The sequence below is a fragment of the Aspergillus undulatus genome (genome assembly GCF_047715775.1).
Source record: "Aspergillus undulatus strain CBS 261.88 unplaced genomic scaffold BDV17scaffold_3, whole genome shotgun sequence".
NCBI lineage: Eukaryota > Fungi > Ascomycota > Eurotiomycetes > Eurotiales > Aspergillaceae > Aspergillus > Aspergillus undulatus.
Window position 1 is genome coordinate 127775 of NW_027396607.1, and position 11320 is coordinate 139094.

General features: G+C 52.5%; 5 protein-coding genes across 5 annotated transcripts; 3 read left to right on the forward strand and 2 right to left on the reverse strand.

Annotated features, from left to right (window-relative positions):
* Positions 1–494: 494 nt before the first annotated feature.
* On the reverse strand, positions 495–3206 carry BDV17DRAFT_298845 (ankyrin repeat domain-containing protein; the record flags this gene model as incomplete). The annotated part of the gene is made up of 4 exons (XM_073763781.1): positions 495–1812; positions 1870–1919; positions 2010–2711; positions 2760–3206. The coding sequence occupies 4 exons, from the start codon at positions 3204–3206 to the stop codon at positions 495–497; spliced, it is 2517 nt and encodes an 838-aa protein (XP_073620051.1).
* Positions 3207–4231: 1025 nt separating this feature from the next.
* Positions 4232–4939, forward strand: BDV17DRAFT_286898 (GNAT family N-acetyltransferase; the record flags this gene model as incomplete). Its single annotated transcript, XM_073761038.1, has 2 exons — positions 4232–4616; positions 4683–4939. 2 exons carry the CDS (start codon positions 4232–4234, stop codon positions 4937–4939), a joined length of 642 nt encoding a protein of 213 aa, XP_073620052.1.
* Positions 4940–6380: 1441 nt separating this feature from the next.
* Positions 6381–7811, forward strand: BDV17DRAFT_298846 (glycoside hydrolase 5 family protein; the record flags this gene model as incomplete). The annotated part of the gene is made up of 5 exons (XM_073763782.1): positions 6381–6533; positions 6600–6929; positions 6987–7452; positions 7512–7701; positions 7748–7811. 5 exons carry the CDS (start codon positions 6381–6383, stop codon positions 7809–7811), a joined length of 1203 nt encoding a protein of 400 aa, XP_073620053.1.
* Positions 7812–7872: 61 nt separating this feature from the next.
* BDV17DRAFT_286900 (alpha/beta fold hydrolase) lies at positions 7873–8959 on the reverse strand (the record flags this gene model as incomplete). The annotated part of the gene is made up of 2 exons (XM_073761039.1): positions 7873–8289; positions 8348–8959. The coding sequence occupies 2 exons, from the start codon at positions 8957–8959 to the stop codon at positions 7873–7875; spliced, it is 1029 nt and encodes a 342-aa protein (XP_073620054.1).
* A 629-nt stretch (positions 8960–9588) lies between these two features.
* Positions 9589–11083, forward strand: BDV17DRAFT_251385 (zinc metalloprotease). The gene is made up of 2 exons (XM_073756415.1): positions 9589–10374; positions 10428–11083. Exons 1-2 carry the CDS (start codon positions 9926–9928, stop codon positions 10933–10935), a joined length of 957 nt encoding a protein of 318 aa, XP_073620055.1. The 5' UTR covers positions 9589–9925; the 3' UTR covers positions 10936–11083.
* The last annotated feature ends 237 nt before the right edge of the window (positions 11084–11320 follow it).

Genomic DNA, 11320 nt, shown 5'->3' on the forward strand with positions numbered 1-11320 from the left:
CCTCCCCCCCCACAGGAGCTGGTATGCTGCCGTCGAGTGGGCCGCCGTTTGGTCATACCCTGGTCTCTAGGGTCTAAGCGGCAATGGTCGGATAGAGTCACATGTGTCATGTTCGAAGTCGTCGTTATACGCGCTATAAACGACCTATAAGATCGAGAACTAGATGATAGTCTAGCAGCTCCGGACCGAAATTGTTTGGTTCAAAGAGATCTACTCTTGCTGCTTTCATATATCAGCATGTGGAATGCAACGACAATACTTTCACGCATGAGCCTGTTCTCATAGAGGCAGAGCTTCAGAGGTTTTTTTTTTTTTCCATGTCGCCAATCTCTCCTACATTACCTAGTCCATTAACAATGTCATATAGATAAAGCTCTTTGCTTCCAAGCATATTGAATGGAATCAACAGAGTTACCGCTTCATGACTTTTTGTCACACAGTATTGGGTAGATCATGATATTTCTCATACAGGGGTATATAGCTAGCGCTAACAACTAAATCACAGAGTTATAAGTATTCAATAGCTCCTTTATCTCTCCATGCCATTTCCCAGACTCCATAGCCACAACCCTCGCCGTCTTGCCATCCTCTGTTCTCATACCTCGGACGAAGGTGGAGTGTTTTATTACAGCCCTCAATAACGTGACATTACCTAGCTTTGCAGTGTAATGTATAGGCGCCCACCCATCTTGGCCAAATACATCGCGGACTCTAATGTCTTCGCGTGCCAGGAGAGCGAGGGCGCACTCGATGTTGTCATGTCGCAGTGCCTCGATAAGTGCCGTATTTCCGGCGTCATTCTTCCGTGCGAGAATGTCTTTCTCGTTGCCGGATAGCTCTACCAGGGTCTCCAGAGATTTCAACTCGCCCTGGATACAGGCATGGTGAAAGACGGTGCTGCCCGAGTTGTCCGACAAATCCAACCTTGCACCGTGGCGATGCAATATCAATATACACTCTTCGTCATCGAGAAAATCAAAGATAGGCGGCCGTCCGTCCTCGTCGCACGCGTCAATGTCGAGCTCGGCGTCGGTATCAGTATTTCCACCGCAGATCAGCTCCACTGTCTGCCTTCTTAGTTCTGCCCTATCCGAAAGACCAGCGTAGTGCAGAGCGACCTGCTGATTCTCCTGGCGAATATTTCTGTCGGCACCGGCCCCCAGGAGGAGTTCAACACAGCCGACTCGGCACCCTTGAGCGGCCATCATCAGCGCCGTTTCTCCCCATACGTTTACCTGGTCTACACTAAGACGATCCGGATGGCGACTGGCAATCCCCAGTGCGTAGCTCAAAGTCGCTTGAGCGTTTGACTCCACCGCGGAATGGATGATGCTAAAATTCAAGTTCGACTGAATGAATGGATCGGCTCCATTCTCAACAAGAATCTTCATCTTATGTCGTTGACCACTCGCGCTCGCCCAGTGCAGAGGAGTCCAGTGGAAAATGCGGTCCTTTTGGTCCGTCAGGTTATGGATTACTTTGCTTGTATTGGGGTTCTCGGCAGCTGAGGCACGGAATTGCTCGATTATCGACACGTATAATGGTGAACGGCGTTGGTACTTTGACTTCCAACGCGCCCAATTTGTGTCGGGCGCCGCATTGTTCGCATTGTCAACAAAATCAATCAGTTGTTCGAGGGTCGGACGCTCGGCGTCGGAAGGATCGTACAATTCTAACACGGCGATATGGATCGGGGTAAATTCGTAATCATCGGTACAGTCATCCTCTTTGGAAAACAGTTGCACAATATCCTTTTCAACTTGGGTGGCGTCTGTCCCAATAGACTTGAGGAAGGCTAAATCCACGGGCTTCCTTCATTGATGTTAGCGACAAAGTAAGTACCCGGTTCAACTAAACAATTTCTCATACCGGGCGGCGAAATCGGAGCTGGTAGGCTCTGCCCCCAGCTCGACCAGATACTGTACGGTCTCCAGTTGCCGTGCATATGCAGCAGTCCATAGAAGACGTCAGTATTTTCGGGGAAGAAACCCTTCGGGTCAACATCTTACATGCAAAAGCGTCCACCCATCTGGCGCGGTGTCCCAGGGTGTTGCTTCTCCCGACTGAATAGCCATCTTCAACTTCCCCAGGTTACCATTCTTCACATACCGCATGGCGTTCCATCCCTCGGGGACCATGCGATAAGTGTTAAGTCGATAGTGGATCTTGACATTGTTTGACGACATTAATTGGGACATGGCTCTCTTGAAGGAGGACATGGGGATCGCCTTGTTTTGCTGGGCTCCAGCACAGTTGGGGTCCGAACATTCCGCCTGGGGTGGATTGCTCTTGTGGAAGACCCTGGCGCCGAACCTTGAGAATCCCCTCTTCGACTCGCCGCTTTGTGGTTCCTCATGGCACTTGCAGTAGCAATCATGCCGGCACGCCCGACGGATGATGAGACGATCGCGATCATCTACCCGACTAGCCCTCGACCCCAGGTTGATGTCCTTAACCTGGCTGCTCAGCTCTCCAGGATCATCCACAAGAGTGACTGCACTGTTTCTTGGGCTAAAAGAGGAAACCGAGCCCTTCCGCGATGACAAGGATTCAGCCACCAACGTCGACCCACCGATGGAGATCGCCCCGCTTGACGATGAATTTCGAGACCGGGACCGTTTCAGGTCATTTAGTGGTAGCGCGTCTCCTGGTGATAGATATTTGCCCTCAGCCTCCTCGGCAACAGCAGCACATGCGTCAGGAACGTCTCCCTATACAATTAAGTCAGCATACCGTGGTCACGTATTGCCTTTATTTACCAGGGTTATGAAAAGCGTGAAAGCAGAGGGCTTGACGAACGCATGCATTAATGTAATAAATCCGTGGATTTGCGAGGATTGTGTATGGATTTTTGCATTGATCGCTTCAAACCTCGAGCGATATTGTAAGAATCGGGCTCGACGGAGGGTCGATGACTCTGATTTGTAGACTTGGTTCAACCGTTTTTCAAACTCTGCAAGTGTTGCTCTTCCGTCGTCTATGACCTTTCGCAGAACGTCCTCAGAGATACTGTGTCTGGCCTGGCGACTGCGGAACACCCGATCGAAACCCCCGACGGACTCGTTGAAGCGTTCGAGATTCGTGGCGAGCTCGGTAAGGTCGCGAACCGCATCCTTGAAGCTTCGAAGCAAGTCGACAGCACCCTTACCAGCCTTGAGGAGCGTGGATATCGATGCCAACAGGCCGAGCACAGTCACCGGATCCATACTGCACGACAGGACAAAGTTTGAGTAGGCTTTTCGAGACGGCGCAAACGTGAAGGTCGAGAGGTGAAGGATCTTTTGGCCGTCTGCCTAGTTAACAGGTGATTGATACGGGTGTCCGTGGGACAGTTGCATGGCGGAGGCAAATTGCGATGACTGCGGCGATGGCGAGCGGAGGGAACGCGGGGTGACGCTCTGAGCCTCAGCTCAGAGACTTGTTCGGGCAGTCAATTGAATTTTCATAGTCTCCTGGAGGGGTCAGGGTAAGATGTAGGCGCCGTTGGAGGGCTGCTGTACCTCAGAATTCAATTCAAGTCCGGCGTGGTACCTGAGTCGGAGTGCAGAGAAGCATAGAGCACGGACGAAAGAAATCGCAGGCAGGATGGGAGGAACAAGAAGGACACCAGCCACGTCAGCAGCTACCGAGTCAATCTGATCGATAAACGCCCGCTCCCCATCCTTCTAGCCTTTGGGCTTTGACATCCAAGAACTGTCCAACCAGGCGCGTTGGCGCAGGGAAGATCATCCTTGCTCAGCGCTCGACGCCCAGTTGATGTGATTCGCTCAGTAAATGGGGCTTATGCCCGATCAAATGCCAGACCACTGGGAACCGAACGTGGGATCATGAATCGGATTGTGGTATTTTTTTTTTTTTGGCTTTGGGACGTTGTGATATTGAACTAAACGCAGACCAGGGGATTAAATGACAAAGAATTGCGGGGTAATCTGGACAAGCATTGACTTATACCACAACCGACACAGCCATTCATCGCTGGTAGCCCTTGACCATCCGACAAGGCATTCCACATCTGCGACACACAATACCAACGAGCCATCAATTCTGCAGCTATCCCTCCAACCTGTCGGGTCGAAAAGTGGCCTTTGCTAGTGCGGCTGAATCTGGCTTGTGCCACCTCAACGCATACTTCCTGGCGGCTAGAGGACGCTATAGAAGACTCTCTATTTCCACCTCATTGTACTCTACCCTGTCTTCACTATTACGGCTCTAGCATTCGATCGCCCTCAGTATGCCCCTCATCATCTCAGAAGCAACAGAGGCCGACGCGGCCCGGATCGCAGATATCCACATGGCAGCGTTCGGCAGCAACCACATGCTCCTGGCCCAGTTTCCCACCCCAGCAATCCGCGAAGGGTTACGGATTTCTCTTCGTGAAAAGGCAATAAATGAAATGCGAGATCCATATTGGACCGTCCTGGTGGTTCGCGACGAGGCTACATATAAGATCATCAGTTTCGCTAAATGGCAACACGCTATTCCCGAGTCCGAGGCGGACAGCTTTGTCGAGATGCCGTGGAACTGGCCGGCCGGTACAAGACTAGACATCTTGGCGGAGTGGACGAGCAAGGTCGAGGCTGCGGGGGAGAAACTGTTGGGGAAAACGCCATGTTATTGTGAGTTACTCCATGTTGCACTCTGGTTGGGTTTTGAGGAACCCTCACTGACATTGCATACTCTAGCACTGACATACATCGGCACTGATCCGGAGTATGAACGATGCGGTGCTGCTTCTATGCTAGTGAATTGGGGCCTTGAACGGGCGAAGAGCGAGCAGGTCCCGGCTGCCCTTGAAAGCACGAAAAATGCATGGCCTTTATACCAGAAACTGGGTTTTCGAGGCGAAGAGTTAATTTCGATGACTTTGCACGGTGTAGGAGTGGGTGGTTCGTCGGTGCTATACGAGGAAATGTGCTTTGTTTATAGACCACATATGTAGCGACATATATATCTCATTCACTGCCCAGTCGTGCGGATGATATCGTCGAAGGCGGCTTCACGTGTCATGAAATTTGAGATTGAGCGATGAGATAATTTACAGTACCGCAATAAACTAGACATTATTATTTCCTCGTAGGTGTCAAGGCTGATTATGACTTGGCGTTTCCAGTTCAGCATTATAGAACTATGCTCCTCTGGGTACTCCATATATTGTTATCGTTGGATTCCTGCCATACCATGACTATACCTGTTGATTTCACGGGAACACGCCTAGAAAGACCACAAAGGTTGTCACCAGCTGTTTTGTCAATCGCGCATTCTTGCAACGAGATTCCACAGCGATTTAATTTTCAGCATCTCCCCCAGCACATCTCCAGTTGATCCCTCGCCATTATTCCAGGACACTCCGAATAAGTTGGCTTCCACTAAGACTAGGTATATGCGAATGATGATGCCAAATAGGCATGGCTTTTCATAGATAAACTGCGATTCATAGTGCGTGGATGCCTGGGGGCAGTAGTTCCCCAATGCTGGTCAATAACACCATTCCTGTATGTTGAATGTGCAAGAGTGCTGTCAATATTGCGGCTTGCACGGTGAAGAAACCACCGAGAATAACGCCATAGCGAAACGTAGCCGAAAGATGCAACGGCGGCGCCGACCGTTTGTCTTTACGAGCCATATGTGGCGGAGCACAGAGATGGTCGAGGTTCGAGAGAAACGGGGAGTAGTCTAGACGGAGACAAGCGGACAGTATGCATCATGTCCGAACGTCAGGAATGTTGGTGTGAAGAGGCAAGAGTCGAATGAGTCTGGTATTGCCCAGCATACATACATAGGTAGCATACAGCGTACAGGCTCCACAATTTCCTCGGATACTCCCTTGCTTTACCGGCCTAGTCAGGACGAAGCTTGGCTATGCCGATACAAGCGCAGGTCTAAATTATCTAGGCAGGGGAATCTTCGGCGTGCAGTAGCTCGAGGTGATGAAAAAGGGGATCCTATCGGGGTATATCTCCGTGTTGAATTGGTGCTAGCGTATCCTCCGCCATGTCGAACAACAGCATGTATGGGGACAAAGTAGCATGAACAGATTGCCGCTTATCCAATCAACCTACATATCTCTCTGAGCCGAAGGTGTATTCTTGTATTCGCCCAGAGAGGAACGCCAGAGGATTCCATTTTCTACCTCCAATATCCTACCGCTTCATCTTCACCAGGACCCGGATACCTCACATCTTGCGTATGTCAAGAATCCCAAGAGGACCATTTGCGGGGTAGACTGTATGTAATACGGCCAAGACGGGCCTCTCTCCGGAACCAATTTGCAATTTCTTGTCCATAAATATTGTATGACCCAGGGCGGAGTATAATATGTTACCGAGACGTCCTCCAGCTTCATCCTGAGACAGCCAATCCACGAACTGCCAGACAACACAATGCTCCTCTCAACCCTCCTCTCAATCGCGGCGCTAGCCACCGGCGCAATCGCACGAAAAGGCTTCGTAAAAACAAAAGGAAACAAATTCCAACTCGACGGGAAAGACTTTTACTTTGCCGGGAGCAATGCGTACTACTTTCCCTTCAACAACGTCAGTCTTATTCACCTACTCCCTAAACACAAACAGTGGGAATCCTAACGAGTTATAATTACACAGAACCAAACAGACGTTGAACTCGGCCTCACCGCTGCCAAGAACGCAGGCCTAAACGTCTTCCGAACATGGGGGTTCAATGACAAAAACGTTACATATCTCGAAGGCGGCCTACCAGACTACGGCGGCGAAGGGGCCGGCGAAACGGAGATTGTATTCCAGTGGTGGGGGGATAACGGGACGAGTGTGATTGACCTTGAGCCATTCGATAAGGTTGTGAACGCGGCGCAGAAAACGGGGATTAAACTTATCGTCGCCCTGACGAATAATTGGGCAGATTATGGGGGCATGGATGTTTATACGGTTAATCTTGGGGGGCAGTATCATGACGACGTGAGTTTCCTTATCTCCAAATGCAAAAGACAGGTCGGCGCTCATGAAGACGTATAGTTCTACCGCCTCCCCCGCATCAAAACCGCTTTCAAGGCCTACGTCAAAGAATTCGTCACGCGCTACCGCGACTCCCCCGTCATAATGGCCTGGGAACTAGCAAACGAACCACGCTGCGGCGCAGACGGAGTCCGCAACCTGCCTCGCAGCGAGGACGGGTGTAACCCTGAGCTGTTGACATCCTGGATCTCCGAGATGAGCACGTTCATCAAGGACCTGGACCCGCATCACCTGGTTACATGGGGCGGGGAAGGCGGGTTCAACTATGACTCCGAAGACTGGGCGTATAATGGTGAGGACGGGGGTGATTTTGAGGCGGAACTCTCCCTGGATACGATTGATTTTGGGGTCTTTCATTCTTATCCAGATTGGTGGACAAAGACTGTAAGTTGGACGGATCAGTGGATTGTTGATCATGCTGTTGTCGCAAGGAAGGTTGGGAAGCCGGTTGTTCATGAGGAATATGGTGCGCTCACAACCATTCTCACCTTCATAGTGTAGTGGTACAGGCTAATGAGGTCACAGGCTGGCTTACACCCGAAGGGCGTCTCGATAATCTCGGGACCGTCTCGAATATCACCCGGTTGGAGGCCGTCGGTGGCTGGCAGGATATCAGCCTGCACGAGAAGATGCCGGATATGTTCTGGCAGTATGGGTACTCGGGATATTCGTATGGAAGGAACCATGATGATGGGTTTACTATCTATCTTGATGAGTATGTCTGCTCTTACGATCCAATAGGTTCATTCTGACCTTTATAGCGCCGAAGCGAGGGAGCTTGTCTACAAGCACGCAAGGGAGGTGAACGGCTTGAACCGCCGCTAGGCTGTAGTAATTGCACAGATAGACTATCAGACACAAGAATATACTCCTACGGAACTCAGCCCTAGCTACGTTCGAGTATCCTGTCCCTAACCCACCTCACCTCCTCAGCAATGACATCGGGGCGGACGAGGTGCACATTATGCCCACAATCCTGCACCCGTACAAACCTGTTCACAGACGAAAGCCGCAACTGCTCCTCTTGCAACTCTGCATCGATGTTCTCCCACCGACCCAATAGCTCTTCAAATCCCTGCCTCTCTTCCTCAGTCCCATTTCCCGACTGGATGCCCGCCTGATAAACCCGTTCGTAATCCCTCGCCGTGTTGGCACGAATCACAACAAGCGGTCTACCACCCAGCGCCTGGGTCTCGACCTGCTTCTTGCTCTTGAGCGTCTTGCAAACGACTTGAAACCCCGCTGTCTCTGCGGTCGCGGCATCGGCAGATGCATAGATATCCTTCGCGCGAGCCCTCCACTCCTCATCAGAAAGCACGGTGTCCGCTCTTAAGCCCGTGACTCTCGCAAATTTCAAATACCCAAGCACAGCAGCGATATTGCGGTCCGGCACAGAGAAGAACTCGCTCGCGCGCGGTCGACGCATCGACGAGAACCATACCAGCTACACGTTCCGGATAGAGATGGAAGAACTCGCGCGCCACGATCCCGCCGTACGAGTGTGCGAGGAGTATCAAGGGACTTGTAAGAGAGAGAGCTCGTAAGAGCGAGCCTAGTTCAGCTGCGGCGGTGACAGCGCCGGATCTCGAGGTGTATGACCTGCCTTCGAGTCCGGATTCGGCCCCCACGGGACTTGGACGGTTCTCGCTGCGCCCGAGACCTGACCGATCGTAGAGAAGGGTCTTCGTGAACGGGCGCAGGAGGCGCTCCACTGCTACGTACGATGAGGCAACGTCGCCGGCGCCGGGGATGATCACGACGAGGGGGTCGCTTTCGTTGTTCTTGCGAGCATCAGCATCGCCTTGGGCAGGACCGCATTGGATTGCGGGCCCAGTGACGCAGCATGAGAGGCAGTGCGAGCCATTGCCGATCGGAATCAGTGCGGGCGTGGGTGTGGAGTTTAGGGGCAGGGCTGGCGTGGTTGCAGTTGAAGCCGATAGTGACGGCGACGGTGAAGGCAAGGTTGACTCCATCAAGAAGGGTGCGGATTGTTGGCCGATCGTCGATGGCTTACTCTTCCTGCTTCTCAATTTGTTTCGTCCTTACGAGACGGGATCATGAGATTGAATGTGAGTTGCAGGTTGAGTTTGGCTCTTCCTTGGCTCACGGCTGTGCATGCGGCCAAGAATTCCACTGAATGAAAGGCTGAATCCAATTGTTGCATTGCTTTGTTTGCACAGACTTGTATCTTCAGCCTCTGCGATTTCGGCCCCAAATCGCGGCTCGAGGGTGGAGCTCCAAAAGCTGTGCGGTGGAAAGCCCTGTGGGCAGCAGGAAGGTAAGCCATCCATCCACCAGGCCCAAGCCTCAGCAGAGTCAGATAGACAGCTCCGGCGATCAGATCATCTATCAGGAGCAGACGCACGACCAGTCGAAGGGCCAATGTGGCAGGAATCTGCAGGGAGCCGGAGAAAGGCGCCAACACGTGCGTGTGCGACAAGATGAAACGACAATTCAGCGCCCAGACTGTACCTGTTACGACATTAGACGGCCGCTTCAGATGGGTTGGCGAACTGAAGCTCAAACACAGCACGAGAAGTTGAGAGGCAAGTTCAGGTTCTAGAGTCTAGCTAAGACCGACAAGCGTTGAAGACTCACCAGTCAGCGCGCGGCCCCGAGTAAACAGCGACAGGGCAGTGCTAGGCGCTTCGCTGGCAGGCTTGTATGGAGCACACCCGTCCCTGTTATAAATAGATCACCCTACAATATCCGCCAGACGCTGCAGCTGCCCTTGGTGGCTGGATCGGCGGCGGGTCGCGCAATGGCAGAGTCCAACCAGCGTCGCCCCAGAGCCCTGTGGCCCTGATCGACAGTATCACCATCAGGAACCAACCGGCAAACCCACGCCCACGGAGCTCGCAGAATCTGGAAATATAAAGGGGCCGGTTGCTGTCCAGATTCACTCACCATCAAGTTCCTCAACTCTAATCATCGTCACCATGCGCTTCCTCCCCATCCTTCTCGGCTTCGGTGCCCTAGCCGCCGCCCAATGCGGCACGCGTGATCCCCCAGCGGGCATCAAGAACCGCCACAAATACTTCCAAGACAAGGAGGACCGCGAGGCTGCCCGTGTGCAATCGCGCGATACCTTTGACGTGACCATCGACACGTACGTGCACGTTGTGATTGCCAACACGACGCAGGGCGTCAACACGACGACCCTCCCCAAGCAAATCAACCAGCAGATCGACGTCCTGAACGAGAACTACCAGGACACGGGGTTCTCGTTCAACCTCGTCAACGTCTCTTACACCCGCAACAACCACTGGCAGGCTCTGGCGGACGGGTCGACGACCGAGTACGAGGCTAAGAGTAAGCTCCGTCGGGGTGACTACACGGCTCTCAACCTTTACTTTGCTTCTATTGGCGGTGGGATTCTTGGTTATGCGTATGTCCCCGCTCAATTTTCCATCTGTGGACCTCACGCTAATGATAATGTAGGACCTTCCCCGACAACGTCTCTCCCCGCGAATTCGCCCTCGACGGCGTAGTCTGCGACCCGCAATCCCTCCCCGGCGGAAAAGCCCCTTACAACCTAGGCATCACAGCCGTCCACGAAGTCGGCCACTGGCTAAACCTCTTCCACACATTCCAGCCCGGAAACGACGACCCCGAGATCCCCGGGTGCTTCGGACACGGCGACTACATCCACGACACCCCCGCCGAGGGCTTCGCTGCGTTCGGATGCCCACGCGTGCGTGATACCTGCACGGGCGTGAACGAGACGAGCAATGCGCACTCTATCCCGGGGACGGACCCGATTCATAACTTCATGGATTACACGGATGATGTCTGTCTTACGCATTTCACCCAGGGCCAGATTCTGCGCATGCAGGGGTCTTGGAGGGAGGAGCGTGAAGGCTACATTCCTGGTGTTGCGGGGCGGAGGACCTCACGCTCTCTTCCGGAGAAGGGCCGTGAGGCCAGTCCTGAGTCTGGTTGGTACTAGGCATTTCGCATGAGGAGTTGATGCTGGGGATGAAAACCATAGAGAGTGGTGTTGGTGTTGTGGGGATGTAATTAAATGGTCATGGGATGTACAGTACAGTGTTTGTATTATAGAAACATAGAGTATATACCCTACGTTGATATAATGATTTAGAGAGAATTGTCGTTACTACCGAATATCTGATGCTGTTGTAGGTCCAAAGTCCTTGTTCCATGGTTGACTCTGCAGAATCTTTATTCTGGAAGCCCAGGGAGAAATCGAGATGACTCGAAGGTGAAACACGGTACGAACCTTGGCAGTTTCACGCGAGTAAAGATTGACCGTGGGTCGTGCGTTTCAGCTGTTGGAACCTCGAACCAAACTTTCCCTTCGGCTCGGGCTTGAC

Bases quoted from the DNA above. Each gene is read 5' to 3' on its own strand.
- BDV17DRAFT_251385 (XM_073756415.1), top strand. From the start codon at position 9,926: ATGCGCTTCCTCCCCATCCTTCTCGGCTTCGGTGCCCTAGCCGCCGCC. The intron at 10,375-10,427 runs GTATGTCCCCGC...ATGATAATGTAG, and splicing joins GGTGGGATTCTTGGTTATGC to GACCTTCCCCGACAACGTCT.